The sequence below is a fragment of the Haliaeetus albicilla genome, chromosome 2 (assembly GCF_947461875.1).
Source record: "Haliaeetus albicilla chromosome 2, bHalAlb1.1, whole genome shotgun sequence".
Classification (NCBI taxonomy): domain Eukaryota; kingdom Metazoa; phylum Chordata; class Aves; order Accipitriformes; family Accipitridae; genus Haliaeetus; species Haliaeetus albicilla.
Genome location: NC_091484.1, coordinates 69288090 through 69309726, shown reverse-complemented (window position 1 = coordinate 69309726; position 21637 = coordinate 69288090). Strand labels below are relative to the sequence as shown.

At 39.0% G+C, this 21637-nt stretch overlaps 1 protein-coding gene across 6 annotated transcripts in view; it reads right to left on the bottom strand.

The window, feature by feature from the left end:
- The window catches only part of DIP2C (disco interacting protein 2 homolog C), a 336675-nt gene that overhangs the window by 62622 nt on the left and 252416 nt on the right, over positions 1-21637 (bottom strand). For all 6 annotated transcript variants that reach the window (XM_069778160.1, XM_069778161.1, XM_069778163.1 and 3 more), the window contains 10 exons: positions 21300-21393; positions 21063-21182; positions 20139-20253; positions 14259-14398; positions 12519-12655; positions 10066-10274; positions 9125-9239; positions 4402-4603; positions 2174-2283; positions 1304-1384 (listed from right to left, as the gene is read on the bottom strand). In XM_069778160.1, the coding sequence (XP_069634261.1) occupies positions 1304-1384; positions 2174-2283; positions 4402-4603; positions 9125-9239; positions 10066-10274; positions 12519-12655; positions 14259-14398; positions 20139-20253; positions 21063-21182; positions 21300-21393 (1323 nt within the window). The remainder of the gene's footprint in view (positions 1-1303; positions 1385-2173; positions 2284-4401; positions 4604-9124; positions 9240-10065; positions 10275-12518; positions 12656-14258; positions 14399-20138; positions 20254-21062; positions 21183-21299; positions 21394-21637) is intronic.

Sequence of the window (21637 nt, the reverse complement as noted above, 5' to 3'; positions counted from 1 at the left end):
CCAGCATGGGAAGGCTGCCTTTATTTAAAGCTCAAAAGCAACAGCCTGTGTGGAGGAGATGGGACAGTACATATCACTGTCTCTTTCTCACAGCATCTTTGATCCTAACTTACAGGACAGAACAATGCACTATTCTAATGGTGTAATATTGAATCTATAAAGAGCATTGCCTCTCAAGTTTTCTACTCTGCCATGGACAATTACATTACTGCTTCACTATTATCTGTCAAGTTGCACATGTTCACATAATATTAGTTATTAATCTGAATTTAAAAAAGGTCATTTAACGACTTATTGGTAGCCTCAGACTGAATATTGGTACCAGCACTGTAATATGGGCCGGGGAAGCATATCCTGTAAATACAGTAAGTGGTCATTTCACAGGGGTTCACAAATTACTGGAGGTTTAAGAACCCATCCAAGTTGCATAGTGACCACGTGGGCTGAGACAACACCAGCTACTCCAGGTGGCCCAGGGGAACAGCACTATTCCAGGCCCCTCATCTCCTGGAGACCCTCACACACTATGTACGTTTCCAAGTTTTGACTTGGAAGTTTAGATGTGTCTAGATGTACTGTGGTGGGATGGTTTGAAACCAGACTTTCGTTCTCTACAGTGGTCTTGGGAATTACTGGTTTGTCATCTACAATCACCCAGGAAGTCTGCAATCACCCACTCTTAGTAAAGCCAAGTTCTGTACTGTGTAACATGCATTAATTCATTTTCGATAAGCAATGAAATGTTGTGCCAGGCTAGCACCTCATGTAGGCTATGCAGAGAGATTTATTAGTGATCCTCTGCAGACCTGGTTGGATTCTTGACATACCTCTTCTTCTCTTCACCTTCTTTCCCTGTTCTCACACCTCCCCCAGATGGTCCAGTCTCAAAACCAACAATCATTGTTTTATTTAGGGAAAATGCTTTGATTTTGCCAAGCCTGTACTTTTCAAATTGGAAATCAGGATGGTGAGCAGTATTAAATACTACTCTTTGGTACAGGAACAATCAGTATTGAAATAGATTTGCAGTGTCAGCTCACCCACAACATGCATGTGGTGGAAAAAGAAATGAGAAATGTGTAAGGTGCGCTGTCTGATACAAAAGCAATCTATATTTTGACAAGTGGCAATGATTATTCTCTTTTTCTTTCTGCCTCAGTGAACATTAAATGTAGCAGCTGAGTATTAATGGGAAAAGGAACAGGAAGGTCGTGTTCAGCCATAGCACAAGCAGGTGCAGCTAAAATACCAGTATGCCATTTTCCTACTGCAGCCTGTCAAAGTAACGGTCTGAGCTTCTTACCCTGCAGTTGAGTAAAGTGTAAAGCACATGGTCAGGAGTGGTCTGAGCTCTCCACTGCAACACTTCTGAGAGGAAGAGGAACTAAAATAAAGCAGAGTGCTAGTCATGACACTAAATAACTTTCTGGCTTTAAAAAACAGATAACTATTTTTGCTAGTTTAGCTATGTCTCTCTTATTTATATGCTCCCTTTTACATCAATACCCAGAAGCACTAAACATGAATAATTCTCTTGTCATCACACATATTTATAGGAAGGTTCTTTTGCATGGTAGCAGCAGCCTCTCTGGAAGTGAAGCCACTGCTGGGATTATAATATATTATTACATATACTTCCAAAGCAATAAAACAGTTCTTACTGATCTCTCTGAATTTAAGCATGATTTTAATTCTTTAGCTTCCTCTCTTTTTCTTACTATAAATATATAAATATTTATACAGCTTAGAATTTACTAATTTCTCACATAAGCACCCAAAAGAGCTGAATTTCAACTTAATTTTAATTGATCAAAATAACATCAAATAAGGTCAGGACCATATATGCAAAGAAAATTCCCTGGACTCCACTTGAACTAGTAAAAAAGACATAATAGAGGGTGATTTCCGGTAGCAGCCCCATTAACACTTTCCACCATGTTTGTTCTGTTGTCCCATGTAAACTTATAAAAAAAAAATCCATACAAATGAAATGCAGTGATGCCCCCCCATGTCTATTTTATATTTATCTGTAAAGAGGGTTATGAAATATTTTAGTGTGAATTATAGAAAGCCATCAACATATTCTGCAATAATACTACTACAATCTATGTACTGCTAAGTATACTGATGCTAACTAGCTAAATAAAAGCCGTATGAGAAAAGTTTAGCTTACCTTTCTGGCTTGGTCATTATCTTCTATTTGTCCCAAATCTCTACCACTAGCCTGTGCAATTCTTTTTCCAGAGACCAAGTTCCCCACCATCACAGAGGCAGGGCCAATTTCTAGAATAAAGCAGACATGCGTTAAGTGCAATAAAAATGCTTCACTTGCAGATGAAAATACTTTCTATTTCTTTTGCATTACATGATATTTTCCTCATTGCTATCCACAACACCAAACCTTGAGCACATTGCTGCTGATACAAACTTTGGTTGATGGACCAGAAGTAGCTAGAAGATACGTAGGCCTGGATTCATCCTCTCTAAACATATCTAACTGAGGAGCCCCTTTAGCACAGGCTTTCTACAGCCAGAGACACGTCTTGTCTGCCATGATACGAGGAATCTTTGGAAAATTCAGCTCCTAATTTAGGCATGTCCATTCAAGTGCCTAAAGCTAGATGAGATGTATCCAGGCTTAAGGGACAATGTTTCTATTTCTCTCTTCTGTTCCTTGGGCTAAGTTGCATCTGTATTAGCAATTCTGTAGTGCTAGAGAAATGAAGTGACAAGGATTAGGAAGGCAGATGGTGCCTATAATAAAATACATGCAAGCCCTTTAGCACAAGGTAGAGACTGAAGAAAAATAACTTAACATTAGAAGAAATGAAGATGTCACTGCTGACACTTGTCCATAAGGTGGATTTCACTGATGTTTTGCTGCTGCCATTAGGGAAAAATACCTGTCTCACAGATACCATTAATGCTCATGTTAACATTTGTTTTCTGCTTCTCCAGCATGGATTACTGATCAACTACAATTGATACCAGGCTTTACTTCTAGTCTAGGATGTCCAAGCTTTGTCTCAGTGATATGTGGTGTAAGTGTCAAAATATGAGATGTGTAAGTAACCAGATAATGTACAACAAACAACATCTACAGACTACTCTGCTTTAAAAAGATGAAGGCAATATCCTCTGGGTATGTCACAACTATGCGAAATGGGAGAATGTGATGCTACCAGTTTGGTTTCTGCATTCCGGGCATTGCTTTTACCATAGTGCCAAATAGTGTATACATAAAGTATCTGTAAGTACCTCCACTGCACTGATCCCAATTCAGTGATTAATTTGCAAAGCAGCAACAAGGAAATACTGAAGTGAGCACTGCAGTTAAAGGCTTCATTACTTTTGTTAAGTAAGTGGAAGTCACTGTTAACCTCTGACATTCCCAGTATCTGCAAACTGAGATTATGGTTTTGATTTCTAAAACGTTTGTCCAAAGATTTTAAATAAAGAAATAAGCTGACAGTTTTGGCAAACTTGCACTGAATTCATGATGGATAGTCCCCATATTTGAGATCCAGAGCATAAGAACACTTCATATCCCAAGCTCGTTTTCAAAGCGGAAAGCAATTAACACTTAGTCTAACAAAGCTGAATTCAGGTCTTAAGCCTGAGCCTACAGATCCAGAAATCCTTGAAATTAATCTGAGTACTAAAATCTGCAATTGGATTCAAAGTCAAAAATTTGCTAAAATTTGCTTGTTCATTTGGCATGAGTAACCAGACACTGGACTACTCAGGCTACAAGGGCCCTCTCGGTCTCTTGAGTCAGTGTCTTGCTGCACCTTTTCATCCAATATTCTTCATAAAGTGTGGCAGAACTTCTGAAGAACCAGCTTAAAACTAGTTAGGTTTTTCCCTCAAATATACCTGCTGTAAGAATAATCCAGAACCTCCCTACTCAGGTAAAAACCTCTATTCTCATTCTGGGGTTTAATTTATTCATGACCAGTTTTTAAGTATTTACTCTTCTTCCAACACTGTTATTTAGTGTCAACACTCCTCTTCCTCTCTATTTCCACTTCACAAACAGCCTTCAAATAAGTCAAGATTTTATCTTTCTCTGTTTTGGTCTCAGTCCATCCTCTTTAAACATAATTGTCTAGAAATTTACAAAGAACTCCAGGTGTGGTCTCAGCAGTGCCTTGTAAAGTGATAAAAATATCTTCATCTTTACTGTACTTCGGTTTTTGGAGCATTTTTCCTTGCACTCTTTGTGAAGGTACTTCCAGCTTCTGCCAAAACTAATGAAGTCTTTAACACACCTGGAATATTTAACAGGAACAGCTGATCGAGCTGATTCTCACCTGCATTAACAGTTACTTGATTTTGCTCTATACAGTACCATGAACACACAGCATTAAGTCATGGTCCCTTTGCCTTCACTCATCTTACCTGGTTGTTTTTGCCTTGGTTTAGGCAGGTTTGTTACGCATGTGTGGGGACACATCAGCACATTACAAGGATGCAGCGATCCTTCCAAGAAAAGCTGTTTGGTTTCTGACAGATGTATTCCTCCCAGAGGTGTCTTGGGAAGTGTGTTTGCTGGTACGAGTGCTAAGCAGTAGACTCCCACTTGATGAATGCTGTCAATAGCCTAAAAAACCAGGAAGTAGATTTTAATGAAAGGCTAATTTTTCATCATTCTAATAAGCATACTTTATTCTGAATTACTGCATAAACCAACCCTAATAATTAACTGGCAATGGAAACACACTTTAGCAACGTCAGTGATAAGGAGGTTCTTTTCAGCGGGAACAGGTGGACGGAAATGTAACACTGCTGTTATTACATTCATTCCAGTAGATAAAAAAGCAAACAAAAACCTGGTGATAAATACACAGAAATCTATTAAGAAATGCTACCTAGGCATCCCTCTTAGGCACACGTTAGTAGCATGTACTCTGGAGATTTATTATTATTGCCATTTATTATTGCCATTATTTCCCGTAGCAGCCCATGTGAAACTGATTTTAACCTGCGCCCTTCTCAGAATTAAAGTTCAAAGGATTCCTATCAACGTAACATCCAGTACATCTTGCAGAGCAAAGAAGAATTTCAAAGGTTGCACATATATCACCATATACCTCCTGATGTATGTAGCTTATGAATTTTTACATTTTTTCTAAGATAGTACCTGTTTCACTCCCTTATTATGATGTAAAAGATTGTCAGGCAGGAATGGGAAATGACAACAATATAAGGGAAAACTACAAAACTATCCACTTGAAAAAAAATCTGTTGAATGAAAACCTGAAAAATAAGCATCTTCGAATCTTATAGTAACAATGTTCATTGCCTGACAAGTGAAGTAAACTGCATCACTTTCAAGATACCTATAACGTACAGTATCTATGTAATTTATTTAGGTAAACATGAATATCCATGCACTTAGATTTTAATTCCATACACATTTGAACTAGTTACTTTCCTTACATTGGTAACAAAAATTGCAGTGAGTCAGAAAGAACGTCAGATGTCCATGCAGACTGAGAAACAAATTACAGACAGCATCTCTAATGAGTAGTTAAATGTTCAAAAATATAATTTACTTAACTTGCATTTTAATTTTTAACCGTGAGAAAAGTGAATGCATACATCTGTTGCCTTGAAGATACAATCTATATTCTGAGAATCAAATAATCATTTATAGTTATGTACTTAAGTGTAGACCAATAAATTACTGATTACTTCTACAGAGACTTGAAGTAATGCTTTGCTTTTGGCTTCTGTTTGCTTCATTTTTTATCGATTTGATTGCAACGAATAATAGCAGTTATTCGTTTTACAAACATTGCAGTTCTAAGTAGTGGTAGATCTCATAGTAGTATTGGAAGACCTTGCTGCTGGTCTACAGAAACCTTCCCTGAAAGATCAGCGATAGTGAGATATATATGACAGCCAACACACAATGTCTCATGTTTCTGGCAGAACCCATCATAACCTCCTAATCATAATGTTATTTGTAGGTTCTGAAAAGCAGTGATAAAACATGGGATCCTCACCTAACATCAGCTTGAAGGAAAATCGTTACAGGGCAAGTAACCACTCATTCAAATGTAAAACAGTGTGGCTCCTAGAGTTGGTGAATGGAAAACAGTACCCAGCTGGGATGGGATGAGGGGTATTACACATAATGATTCCCCAGTGACTTCCTAACTGTCTCCTTTGACAGCTACCTCTGCAGCACAATGCCTGCTGTGATAAAACATCATGGGTCATTCAAAATTTTCACCTTCCACACTTTAGAGTTTGGCACATTTCTGAAGCAGGGAATGACTTTGTTTCACAAGGATGAGCACTGATGAACTGACCCTTAAAATTCTGAGAGAGAAGAGTACCAGTCAATTTTAGTACTGCTGGCATTTATACTTCTTGATGAGAAGGCTTGGTTTTTGAAATTACTCGGTCCAGCCAGAAGTAAACAGAGTATCTGAAATCTTTATCCCTCTGTTTCATTGAGGAAATGGATTAGAGATACCAGAACTTGCAGAGAGTCCAGAGTGTTATGTTATTCAAGCTAAGAAAACATCTCATTCTGACAAAATTCTCTGGGCAGACACTATCTAGTTTTGCAGTAGATGTCCTAGCTTTGCCTAGTCCTGTCAAGTCCTGCCAGCATGCTGGCACTGGTAAAACTAACATCCAGTCTGCCAGGTACAGGAACCACAACCCTGCCTGAAGGGTCAGATGAGTTTGCAGCAGCCTGGGAGATGAATGAATATCTAGGATCCACCTGACTGAACTGCTGGGTGACCTGGGATCTTCACTCACACTATCACTAAAATACCCTCCTCCTCCACGACTCTCAAGAGACTCTATACCCAGCCTGACCACTCCCTCCCAACCATGCCTCTGCTAAAACCCATAGATGCAGTCCAACATAGTCCCGTACGTACAGCAGCTCTACCATCCTTCAGCCCTCTGCTGAGGAGCAGGAAGGGCCAGGGAGACTCAGAATATGTGCAACCCACTGGAAGGAAGTTCTGCAAATCGATGCAGCTCAACTCGAGGGAAGAGATGCAGAGACACAGCAAGGCACAGCAGAAGCAGGCAGTGTAGGGCAGGGCTGGCACAGGGCAGCACACGCAGGGTGTCAGACGAGTCTCACAAATACCATCAGAAATGAGTAGCAATTTGGTAGAGTTTGCTATCATGGATGCCATTGAGAGTCATGACACAAGTGTGACATCGTTACGTTGCTCATCACTAGCAGGTGATTCAGGTACAACTGGTTACCACTTTCTGACATATGTCATTAAAACTCTGATTGGGAAGGAAGCACAAAGCATCCCACATGTTCCTGGTTTCTGTTCTCCATCTCCGCTCTCAGCTGAAGTGGAACTATGTGAACAGAAACTTCTTGTTCACATAGTGATGCATGCCAGAGTTGCAGACTTCACACACAGGTGATGAAAGCAGCCACACATATCTGTACATTGATATATGGCCTACCATTCTCAGACACTGCTGTGACTTGATCATACTCAGAATAACAGGACTGACTTTTGGCACGGGTAACTTGACGCATGACTCCCACAGTGTTCAGTACTGAATTCTACTGGCTATGATGGTGTAAGACATGATTGCTGTAGAAGTCACAAAAGTGCTCAGCTGACAAAACAGAAGAAGTGTAAGTCCAGAGTTTCAACCTTTTCTTTAGGCGCTTGCTACTTGATAAAAATTATTGAAGCATGGGCAATCCAAAAGCCTTTCCTTCTACAGTAGCTGCCCTAGATGCTACTAGGTGCTTCAATGGATTTCTGTGTGACAGACAAGCTAGAGGTTCTAGCTTTTCTCAGTAATAATTTAGACCAACTGTGAATATGAGATGCCTCTAGCTGTATGAAATGTAGCTATCTTTTAAATCAAGAGAGCAGATATACCTGTCTTGAGATGGATGAAAGCTTTTTTTGTTCAGTTTCTTCAAGGATACAGTAGACAGAATCCCTTTCTTATTCAGTACAAAGCAATAACGAATAATAACATCTTCTCTGAATTGTGTGGGATCTTTTTCTTTGGCTCTTGGGTAAAGTAAAAAAAGATGTTCGCAATATATTTACCTGAGAAGAGTCCTTTAGGAAGGACAGAAAGGAAGGTAGGAAAGGGAAGTGGAAGTAACGGGCGACCACCTGTAGACAGAGCTGAGACCATTTCACAAGGTAGCAACAGACAGACTTAATTTGACTACATCTCCATTAAACCTATTTCTGTTGAGTGAGAATTGGCTGAACCATGGAGATGAAGGAGATGGAAGATGACTACTATCTAAAGTATCTGATTTTTTGTGTGTGGACACTAGAGTTGAAAAAACTTTGAGTATGGTAATGATATTGCCTTAACTTGGACTGCTATATGTAAAGCTAAGATCAAAACTTTTTAGTATTCAGTAGCTTCTGTCTTCTGGTCAAACTGTTGAATGACACCACCAAGGAGGGTTTCATCACAGTGGTATGTGCCTTGCATGATCCTCCAGACAGCTGGAATGGGATTCCATGCAATAGATGTCCTCTATGCAGATAACCTCACTGCAGATACCACGATCTGAGCTAATCAATCACTTCATCTCAGTGGAGAGAAATTAGCATTTTTAGGTTGTGTTTCATTCAGTTTATTTTAGCTATCAACATGGTGCCCTTCAAACACATAATTCTCTCCCACCGATAAAAAAAATATATCTGGAGATCTAGCTCAGATACATATATCTACTTTTGATGAGGTCAACCCCATTCTCAGTGCCAATAACTGTTTAGTAAGAGACTTCGGTAGCTTTTGACAGTAAGAGTATATAATACATTCATTCATTACCCTTCTGAAGTAATGAATGACTATATCCTTATAAACCATACACTACTCTCTCCTTGCTATTACTTCAATTCATCCCTGTTTTCTTATAGCATTTTGATTAGGAAAATGATCACTCTGTGGGTATGTGCAGCCCAGATAGGAACTATCACTCAGAAGAATCTAATTTTGTGCTCATTAGGTGCAAGTGCAACTGAAAGTGGACTTACAATTACTCAAAGACAAATGTCAGTTACCTTGGGGGCCTGAAAGATCAATAAAACGAATATAAACTGGGAAAAAATAGCTTCCAAACATACATAAAGAGCATTACCTGGAGAACTCTACTCATCCATTGAAAACTGTCTTCCTCTGTCGAATCTGGCCTTTGCTCAGCAACAATAACTATCCTTTCATCATGCAGCACGCTCACTGAAAACACTGCTATTCTATAGAAGAGAAGGAGAGAAGATTATTTAGTGCCAGGACAGATGAAAAAAAAAGTCTTCTAAGTTAATTCTCCAGACTATGATTTTGTTATTTATTACTCACAACTGGTACATCAATTAGTATGTTATTTATGGGGAAAAAGCAACAAGAACAGTTTTGGATAACTTCTGGAGGAGGAGTAGGGGACTTTGTTCTAGAAACATGTAAATACAGGCATAAAGTCACAGCAGGGTTGGAAAAGTGAACCTTCTTGGGAAGAAAAGCACTAAATTTGGGTCACACCAAGGTTGCTGTTAAGCTGTTGTATAACAGCCAGCATAAGCACCTTCTTTGGCTCCATGTTAGGAGAAAGTAACTGCAACATCGTTTTATGAGAGGTCTGTCATGTGATCAAGTGTGAGCGCATGTTACAGCATTAGGGTCTTCAGAAGTTTTAGATGTCTCCTGCTCAGTTTCAGCACATTAGGAAGGTCACACAAGGAACTGCTAAGGAAACGCTATCATGTTCAAGAACTTCAGTGTTAGGCATATTGGAAATGTTCAACTCAAACAGAAAGGATCCTGTTGAGTCAACATCTTCAGAATTAACCAGCTGTTCAACTGGAAATTTTAGCAATCACAGTTTTGGAACTTGGTATCTAAATTCTGCCTCAACACTGTCTTAGGCTTCCCTCTGCTGTCTCCTGGTTCTAGCAATATGAAAAGCAATGGAGGGAAACCACTGTGCAGATTAGGCACTGCCTTCTGAAAGCATTTTGTGTCCCTTACAGCCGCTCTAAGCAAAATAAGGATTTCTACATAATGTAAGAAAAGAAAGGATCAAACCTTCCCCTGTAGACAAATTTCATTGGTTCTACGGCCAGTGCTGTTGCTACAATATCATCAGCATTATGTCTTCTTCCACTGACAACCATCAAACCATCCATTTTGCCAATAACAAAGACAAGTCCACCTGGTCCTATAAAGCCTAGCAGTCCGGTCCTTATAAAAGGATATTCAGTGATAGGGCCACCAGAACTGGTCATAGGGAACACCTGTAAGACAGAGAAACACAGGCGTTCAATTCTATACACAGAGATCACACTGCAAAATATTTCAGGCGTGCTCTCTCAGATGGCTCTTCTGGAATGAAGTAAATAGGTCGCTGGTGATGCTCTTTACTCTTCACTGACCACAAAGGGAGTGTCAGGAAACTCCTAGACTAGTGTGTGTAATTTTCAGTACCTGAGTTCCAGCAAGTTCAATCCCACTCTGTTTACCATACACATTTTCCCTAACCATGGCTCTGTAAATCATTTATGACCTTAAAAAATACATAAATCAACATAAACAGTATTGAATAAAAAGAACTGCTGTGCAGCGTGCAGCTAACTTGAGGTGCTATGTACAGGTTACTGAGAGATTAAATCGTAAACATTACAGAGGAGGTTCTTCTCAGTACCTCATGCTCATTTTCAGCACAGTATAGAGAAATAAGCAGGCTCGAAGTGAAGCTATTTTAAGGTACCGTATATTAATGACTCTTCCAGCTGACCACATTTTTATCTAAGGTCAATTAAGTCCTCACAATATCAGTAATAATGCCTTCTGTAGCATGTCTAAAATTGAAAATACAGCCCTAATCAGAGCCTCTCTAAATGTTTGAACACCAGACACATAGGTGACTTCCACAGGATAGATTTCTACCTCTTTTTCTATCCTAACTAGCACAGCATTATCCTACTGGCACATGAGCTACTTTGAGCTGCATTCTGACACAACCACACTTTCCTGCCGTCACTTCTTTAAACTGAAATTGTCTAAAGGCAAGTTATTCAAGACAATGGCAAGTGGAAGACCATGGCTATATAGTGTCCTTCAAGGCTCATCAAAAAGCAAAGGTCAAATTCTGCTGCCAGATGCCCATGGGTGACTCTTACTGAACAGATTTAATGCTTATACATCCTCAGCCATAATTCATTTCAGGAACACAAAGCTCTTTGGCTCTCTAATACCTGCACCATGAATTACACAGTAAAACAGAAAAGAGGTCCACTTGGAGAGGGCTCCTAAGAACACGCTTAACTTTAAAAATGAGTGGTCCTGCTCACTCAATGGCAATTTACTTGCTTACTATTAGGAATAAATCTAAATTAGTCTAAATATGCTATTAAACTGCAGACCCAATTATGAATTATGAATGATTTTACAATTACAGCAAGTACTACAAAATGAATGTAAGTATGTTTCTACCCTGAAATATATCAAATTTGGGATTATCATTCACACTGGGTATTGCCAATTGTACTTGTAGCACAGTAATCACCTATCAACAAATTTCAGATCACAATAGCATAGTAGGATTCCTAGCCTCAATAGCAGGATGGAGAATCGTATCCACTAGACTCCATTAATTATTTAATGTATAGTGTTTACAACATTCAGATCTGCATTTTGCAGCAGATATTAGTCAAGTTTGGTCTATTAAAAATGGTAATATGGGAGCATTTGTTAAGGGAAATGTAAATGTATTTGTCTTAACTTTTTTTCTGAAATATTAAAATAGAAAAGGATCAGAACTTAATAAAAATCTCAGCTCACATTTTTTCAGTATTTCTCTGATTTGTTCAGCCTTTCATACCAGCTTCAGCAGAAGTTAATGATAACAAGTGAGCAGGTACAACAGAGCTATCAATACAGCTGTCTGCACCGGGGCTGAAACCTACTGGAAAACAGATTCCACAAAGCAAAAAGGCTTTACCCTAAGGCAATTCAAACAAGAGCAGGTGGGGACTAATTAGGAAAAGGTATCTTTGCTATTCAGATACCTCTTGAAGACTACATCTGTCAGGATTCTGTATAAATGCAAGCCTTTAATGCTGGCTGCATTGTGGAAATGTTAGAAACTGCTTTTTAAAGATACCCAGCAGCCTTCCTACTGTTTGCAGCAATCAAATTCTGCACGTAGCTAGCTCATAGACTTGTACAGTATTACATTTTTGAACTTTGTCTTTCTTCCCGCTTTCCTTCTGATTGTTTCAGCCCATGGTATCTTCTTTCAAAATTAATGTACAAGCTTTTCAGAGCCAAAACTAAACCCACATAAAGATCAACTATAGCACTTGATGAATTGGGCTTCAGTGCAGATTATCTGGCTAGAGTATAGGTCCCAAGCCACAAGCATCGATGATTACTGCCATTCTGATATTACTAATATCAATATTTTATGTCAAATATTTTCTCAAAATAGAAAAAGTTAAAAAGGAAGGATTTTATATAGAATTTTTTGGTCAGCTTACCTCGAAAGTATTTTTGGTCATGCCCGAGAGTCCATAATATGATGTACCCGTTGCAATAGCACATACACAAAGTTCTCCTATTTCATCTGTTTTACAGAGCTGAGGAATTCCATCTGGCTTCACTGAACACATTATAGCTAAAGGGAGAGCAAAGGACTTTAAAAAATATTATAAAATGAACTACAGGATAACATAAATGCTGTGGGAAAGACATCATGGTGGAGTAGACATAAACAAATAAATTTTATGTAGACTAATGGCTAACAATTGGTTTCTCAAACATTAAGGTGTTCAACATTATCAAATGTTATTTGTATTATAAATAATATTTACACAAAGAATGAGAAGATCTTTATGTAAACTCAGTCTTCACACTGATAACAAAAACTAATTTGCCTTGCTCTCTAAAATTTCAGTTGATCTGTAATATTGCTGTGAAATGTGATTGTGTTCCCAGTTTTGCAGTTTTGAAGACCAGATTTGCCACATTTGTCAGTGCAAAATGAAATACCCTAATGGAGTTCTTGGTAATAATTATATTGCCAGGGAGGCAGGCAACCAGGAAATCCACTTTTCACAAAGTAGTAAGTAACACCGTATGAAAGATCAAGATATTCTAGCAGACTAGTACGGTTGTTTTACTAAGAATTTATCAGAGCTCAGACACCCTTTCACTGGTCTTAAAGGACTGCAGAGACAGCAGGAGCTAAACAGGAGGGATGAGAAAGCACTGGTGTGAGGAAGAAGCACTATTTTATGTGTCAGCCATGTGAATAAGAATCAGTTATGCTGCTTTAGCTATAATCCCTGGAGTTGGAGTCCAGCACGTGTAGATTTTGCAGTTGGAGAGAGGATATGATGAACAAGGCAGACCAGAAATGAATCAGCACATCTTTTAAGTACAAGTGTAAAGAATCTTGAATGACCTTTCTCTCACTCTGAGGATAAACAGGAGCATCGACTTTTATTAAAACAATCAGGATGTAGTATGAAGTGCAAGATGGCACATCTATATTATCTTATAACTGTTAGACAACAACCAATCTTATCTTCCTTTAAGTTGTTCAACTGAAATTTTAGAAGATGCTTCATTATGTTTTATTCCTTTGGTGCATAACAGACATTCTCTCATGAAAAACTACAGTATTATCCTTTCCTAGTCTCTATAACATCTCATTTAAAATCTAGCTCTCTTAGGAAAAATCTTATCTTCATCTTTAGAAGCACTGGTTCAGTCTGAATTTATCAGCATGAACTATTCAGTCATACCTCCTTTTACTAATAACTGGGTGATGGCACAAGCTCTTTGGAAAAACATTCTGCAAGCCTTCAGATAGCAATTTTGTTGATCCTTAGCATAGGTTATGAAAACTTTCACTACCAAGTCACATCTGGGACAGGCTTATGGATATTTATAGCCTGCAGAGATCGGAATCCAACTTTCTTATTTTCTGCACCAGTATCTCACAGTTAAGGAACGGATGTTCTGATGTGGTGACAGGTTGTTTAAAGCACATCCTAATGTGAGTAAAGACAGCCACTGAGGTAAAGAGAGAGAAGAAATCTTGGGATTTCCAAACCATGAAGTTTTACAAGGTAATGCTTTTGAACTAAAATGTTTTCAAGTACACATGTTCTAATCCCAAAGCTTGTTGTCTAACAGCAAAGTATGCCCACCTATGACTTTCTACAGCTAATTAAATTGATGAATAATAGTAAGTTTCAAAGAAAGTTCCTTACCTCCTGGCATCACTAAGCCAACATCCTGAACAGTCAGAACAGAAAGCTTTTCTTCAGAGTCCACTCGAATCACTCCATAAGTGAGACCATGCATGGACAGAACTCCTCTGCCTGGTGGCTGATTGCTGTCATCTGTTGGCCTGCAACCATGGGTTATAACATCAGTACACCATCGGGCAGACGTAAGCATTTATTTATTCTTAATGGACTACTATTGCAAATACACCTCTATTTGAGAGTTTAAAATTTCACCTTCTTTTTTCCCCTACTACACCTGACAGAATCCTGTATTTCAGTCTTTTCTGAGTAATTATGTCTGTCAACTCTCCTACTCAGTAGCCACCCACATATATGGGGCTGCAGAGATGAAAGTAACACCTAACATTTACCCAAAAGAGCTTGTATTTAATTTTTAGATAGATTTATAAAGATTGTTTGATTACCCAAGTAAAGGCCTTTTGCCTTGTTTTAAAAATACTGAAAGGCAGTGCAGACGATGTGGAGGGAACTGCACTCTAAATATTTGGAACTGATCAGTAAATAACTTGATAAACTCTCTATATGTTACCTACTTTGGGGCAACCTAGGAAACCCAACTCACCTGCCAGACTAAAAGCCTAACTCTAGCACACTAGTATCAAAGCCAAGATTAGAATACAAGTATGCTGTGTTTAAATCACAGACATGACTTCCCACTCCCAATACTTAAGCATTTAAAATTACTGAACAGAAGAAATTAGGTTATAATAGATTCACTGCCAAGTATCTGTGGAAGCTGCAAGGACTTTACCATCTTTATTTTAGTGAATATAACTGAATTCTTCCTATTCTAATTTACCCCATGAAAATTAAAACAAATTACACCTTCATCAGTCATGGTCAAAATGTTGTGGATGCAGCCTCTTTGTAACGCCTTAGTTTGCTCAGATTCACTGCTGACACGCTGTACAATTCCACAGCACCAGCACAAGCTGTCTGTCAACTTGTTTCAATATAAACCCACCTGCTGTATCAGTGGATACAATTGTATGTATGTAGACTGTGGCTTGAGCAAACGAATGTTGACGTATGCAAGTTATTAAGTCAAAAGAATATGTCAGGGCTTTTCATTCTGCAAAGATTCTTATACTGTCCTGCATTTTAAAATGCAAAACCGGAAGCTAATGTGATGCTGATAATGCATCCATGTAGAGCAGCCAGACTCCAGCTATTTTCAAGACGGATAAACCAGCCAATATTTAGTTCGAGATTCTGAGTTTTTCCTAAGTAGTCCATCATAACACAACTATTTTTTAACAGCTAATGTCCTTTTATATGACATTTCTCCTCTACTGTGCTTGAAATACTAGATGGGCCTTAGCCAATCATGCTCACGTAAGCCTTGCAGTGATTGGCACTATAAATTTCAATTAATAGGTTTTACGAGGCCTATTTCTCAAGTGACATTGTCAACAAAGAAGGATGTGGGCACACTTGAAAATGCATTAGAGCATAACAAATGGTGCTAGTAAACAAGAAGCTGTGATAAATAACATTCCCATCATGTAAAAGGAACTTTCAGCGACATTATTGATCAACTTCCTGTCACCCTCGCTTCCCAAAACACACATTTTGCTGCTCATGAGAAGAAAGGTCTCCTGCAGGCACATGCAGCTTCTCACAACCTTCTAGGAGTAGAGGCCATCTAGACTTTCATCACATACATTTTCTTGCATTACTTATCACATCCAAAGACTGCTAAAAAGAAGAGTGGGTGCAGCTTTGAAAGACACTGGCTGTGTACAGGACAGGGGTGCCAAGAAGTGAATGAAGCTGGAGACAAGAGGCCTGCTAGGATCATGTTGGGGGACTTGTCAATAGCGTTACACTTGCTGTGGCCTGCGTTGAGATAGCAGCGTTGCCCGCGTTAGCCAGAAGTGCTGTGCAATGGAAGCAGGTGTGCAGAGGGGAGTCCGTGCTGAGGACTGGGGTCCACATGACAGGCACTTCAGAGCTGCTATTTCAGAGTAACTTCTGGCATCCTGGTAGTCTGAGGCTGATCCTTGAATGAGACACTAGTTAACCGTGCTCCTCTTGCAGGCAACTAGTTATCTGACACTAAAAGGAAAGTCAGAGGTCCAGGATGGAGGAGTGAGGTGGGGAGCCAAGCACCTGACAGCACCTTAAAAAGCGTCTTGTCAGCAACAATCCTGTAATACATGGTATCTTATTTTGTCTTGTCCATGATATCCACACAGAAACTCCCCTAAAACAAATACCTCTGCCAAACAGAAAGAGAAAAATCACTTGGAAAGAAGATGAGATATAAATCATAGAATCATAGAATAGTTTGGTTGGAGGGGACCTTTAAAGGTCATCTAGTCCAACCTCCCCTGCAATAAGCAGGGACATCTTCAACTAGACCAGGTTGCTCAGAGCCCCATCCAACCTGGCCTTCAACACTGCCAGGGATGGGGCATCCACAACTTCTCTGGCCAACCTGTTCCAGTGTTTCACCACCCTCATTGTAAAAAATTCCTTCCTTACATCTAGTCTAAATCTACCCTCTTTCAGTTTAAAACCATTAGCCCTTGTCCTATCGCAACAGGCCCTGCTAAAAAGTTTGTCCCCATCTGTCATATAAGCCCCCTTTAAGTACTGAAAGGCTGCGATAAGGTCTCCCCAGAGCTTTCTCTTCTCCAGGATGAACAACCCCAACTCTCTCAGCCTGTCCTCACAGGAGAGGTGTTCCAGCCCTTTGATCACTTTTGTGGCCCTCCTCTGGACCTGCTCCAACAGGTCCATGTCTTTCCTGTACTGAGGACCCCAGAGGTGGACACAGTACTGCAGGTGGGGTCTCACCAGAGCAGAGCAGAGAGGCAGAATCACCTCCCTCGACCTGCTGGCCATGCTGCTTTTGATGCAGCCCAGGATATGGTTGGCCTTCTGGACTGCGAGCGCACATTGCCGGCTCTTGCCCAGCTTTTAATCCACCAGTATCCCCAAGTCCTTCTCCACAGGGCTGCTCTCAGTCCCTTCATCCCCCAGCCTGTACTGATATCGGGGGTTCCATGACCCAGGACCTTGCACTTGGCGTTGTTGAACCTCATGAGATTCACATGGGCCCAATTCTCAACCTTGTCCACTTCCCTCTGGATGGCATCCCATCCCTCAGGTGTGTCAGCCGCACCACTCAGCTTGGTGTCATTTGCAAACTTGCCAAAGGTGCAGTCAATCTCAGTGTCTATGTCACTGATGAAGGTATTAAACAGTACTGGTCCCAGTATGGACCCCTGAGGGACACCACTCGTTACCAATCTCCATCCGGACATTGAGCAGTTGACCACTACACTCTGGATGCAACCATCCAACCAATTCCTCATCCACTGAACAGTCCACCCATCATATCCATCTCTCCAATTTAGAGAGAAGGATGTTGTGGGGGACCATTTCAAAGGCCTTACAGAAGTCCAGAGAGAAGACACCTGTAGCTCTTCCCTTGTCCACTGATGTAGTCAACCCATCGCAGAAGGCCACTAGGTGGGTCAGGCAGGACTTGCCCTTGGTGAAGCCATGCTAGCTGTATCGAATAAATAACCCCATTCCAATGTACTTATAATTAATTTTAAAGTTAACTTTTAAAATTTTCTTTACATATTCAAAATTTCTAATACTGGATTTGGAATTCTGTAAGACTGCTTGCTAGACAAAAATCAATCCTTTGATTAAGGTAGGAGCAACTAAACAAAGGTATAATTCCACCTACTTCATATACTAAGTAAATCTAGCTTAAACCACCAGACAAACCTACCCCTTTAGTTTCCTTAACCATGAAAGAGGGACAGCGTGCATCTACTTCAAAGCTGACTGGTTTGTACAGAGTAGCTGTAGAGCATTTCGAGAACAGTTACCACTACCATTTACAGACAATCTATTTTACTGCTATTTTTTGCCAGTCATTTAAATGGGAACAGACCTATACTTAAACTTTTGCACTCCCTTAAGCAAGTGGGTTCAGACTAATATGCAATAAACCAAAGGGGAATACCATAAAGAATTATTTGCATGACACGTTCCTTTAAATATTAGGCTTCGTGATTCAGCTCTAAGGCTGAAGTACCTACTGGTCTATTACTGACTGTCTTTTCCTAAAATATAAGGGTATTTCAACTGAGAACTGGTTTTGTTACTCTTCCTTGTAGGAAGATCAGTAAAAATACACCATAGATTTTGAAAGAGTCAGAGCATTAACAGGTACCTCTCTGGATCTGTGCTCTGCAGGGAGTCATTTTAATGCATACTTCAGCTGTAAGTCTTTGGAACTTGTATGATAATGACTTTACTGTCAGTGGAGATGGCTTGAATAAAATGAAAAATACTAAAGCTCCCAAGTTCAGCTGGTATTATCCTACCATTAAACAGATTTCAAAAAAAGGAGATACGTGTTCAGTAACATTCACTGTAGTAAGAACTGCTCTGTAATTACACAGCGAGGCATTGAAGATAAAAATGCCCTTTTTTTTTAATTATCCACTATTTTATATGCTAATAAAATTTTTTATGTAAGCTCTCAATGCTAGTTAATTTGAAAATGAATCTCTAGTGCTTCAGGTGGCTGTAAGCACAGTTTAAGTCTAGAAAGGGCATGCCAGCCACCGTATGTTGAGATGCAGTGAGTTCTCCCACTTCATAACCTGAGATTTGGGGCAGATTTTCCAGGGGTAGCACAGGAAATGAAACCCCTCTCCTGTTAGTCAGTGCTCAGCACAAGCGATGTCTGCTGCCCTTCCACCTCCTCTCTGCACTTACAAGCAAGAGCTCATTCCTAGGGAGTGAAGGTCTGCACAGCCTATGGCAGGGAAACTCAGTGCAAGGGAAAAACAATGTATGCCTTGGTATAATGCTGAGAACAGGCTGGTGGAGCTGAAGGAAGGGCTCTCTGAGATCCTGTAGTTCACAGAAAGAAAACTAATCTGGACAGGATAAGTCCCTAATGGATAGCTTTCAGATGTTTTAAGTTAATAATGAGGCAGCTGAAAGTCAACCACACTCTTGGCTTCATGTCTTTCTTCCTGTGATGTTTCGTTGGAAAGTTATTTGAAAATCCAGTTAAATTTCACTTGGACAGTGTATTTTAAACTTTGTGGCAGGAAGTATTTTACTTAATGCTATTACAGTGCTTTACAGTTTTATACTGCATGTTTTAACATGTGAAACAATTATAAATGGCTGCAGAAATCTGAACTCAAAAACAAAGTGCCTACTGTTCAAGGTATAACTTTCAGAAAACTCTGCCAAAACAGACAACAGTTATGCCATTTACTGTGAGCTACAATACTCATGACAGGTGACTGCTGCATACTGACATTCATATACTTAAGGTTTAATAGTTTTATTAGAATTTATCCATTTTGTTTCTAGGCACAAATCCCCCAGACTCAAAGGGTATTTCCAGATGATTACTGAGAGTCTGTGAATGGTTAAAAAGCACCAGTCAGCCAAAAAAACCCTGCAGAATGTCATAATTCTCTTTAAACAGACTACTTTAAAGAATGACTTTCCTCGATAGCAATTCCACTTAAATACCCACATTTTAATTAATTTTATGCTTATGGTGGCATTTTTCCACTTCTTACAGAATTAGCTTTTGCCTTTCAGTGTATTTCATTTTAAAATAGGTAAAATTACAGAAATGGGAATTATATTATAAAGGACTCTGAAGTTAAATTATTACTCTAGAAATTTTTCTTGTATGTCTTCTCTGGCATAAACAAAATGAAAACTAAAAATGTCATTCAGAAGTTAAGTATGCAGATTCATACTGGAATAAATTTTTCACTGCTTTTCAAATTACCACATATATTCTACAGTGGGTCTATTTCCACTGCTGTAACACAGTACCTTCGAATAGCCACAGTGAGAGCTTCCGGTGAACTAGCGCAGGGACAAATGACCTCCTGTCTTAGACCTTTACTTTGGAAGACATTGAGAAATGCATCACAGGAAGAAATAGACCCTGGGGTAAAAAAAAAAAAAAAAAAAATTCAGAGGAGAAAAATAATCTGATTTCTGAAGTGATGCTATTCAAACTGCAAACTTACTATTGAATATATAAGCTTTTCAGGAGAAAAAATTTAAAAAGGAACCATGTCCACCAGGAAAGAGAAGTCATAGCTGCTACATCTATGTATATGTATATACAGTTGTGTATGCACAGAGAATAAAGACTGATTTTTGAGCATAAAGTCCTTTCACTATGCTTACACAGAAAAGCCATTACTGCTGGATTTACAGTATGAATTTCATTATAATTTTCTTTTTTAGGATGAGGCAAATTAAAGATTTAATTCAGAACTCAAAGCAAACTACTACAAACAAGCAGAACATCTCTATGTTGGTATCTTAATTAATATAAACAGTTCATGCTATTAATTGTCATGAAGTGATCCAGATGTTGTTCTCTAGACTAGTACAAGTATTCCCCTAAAATTCTCAGTTACTTCTGCATCTGAGCACCATCATTCAGAAGAAATGTTCTGTTTCTATAGCTTAAGGTTATTTACTTCAGTCTTTCATGTTAAACAAAACTGGATTTACTGCGACTTACATTACGTGGAATATCAAGTTTGCTTCAGGATTAGCTAAAGAAAAATATATTTAAAAAAATCCAAAATTAATTACTGTTTCCATAAATATCATATAGTTTGCAGTAGACAAACCCTATACTTTGTAAATATTTTAGCTAAAATGACTGACGATTGAAACTTTAAATGCAAGACAGAAAGCATTCCCTATTCTCTATTGGACTGCAGAAGCACAGCTTACATGGGTTTGCACCATCAGCCACTATTAGCATACGCAGTGAGGAAAGGTTGATGTCTCTCTGATCTCGATGTGCCACCAATGCCCAGTGCATGTCTCTGGATTTTACACAGGCAACTTTTGCTGCAATAAAAATGGGAAGATTACTAATACACCATATAAAAACTACACAGCTGTATTATCGATTTGTACTTTTGATTTTGATGGTCAAGTACACTTTTGTATATTCTTGTTCCTTACCTTTGTATTGACAGACTTTTTGTATCCATGACAGTGGATTCACTTTCATTAAGGAGTATGGAATACTTATAACATGCATCATGTTCATGACACTCTGAAATCAAATAAGATAAATGGGTTTTATACAACAATCATGGTAATTATTTATATTGTGTTATGGGCAGGGGCATCTATGCAAATCACTCTATGCTAGTTTTATTGTCAATTCTGGCATTTATCATTTCGTATCTACCTATCTACATTAAGATGAAACAGATCCTCATTTTATAATGCTTTAATTAAGGATTAAGGATTTAGACTAATCAGATCATAACTTTGAAGCAGTAATGAAAAATAAG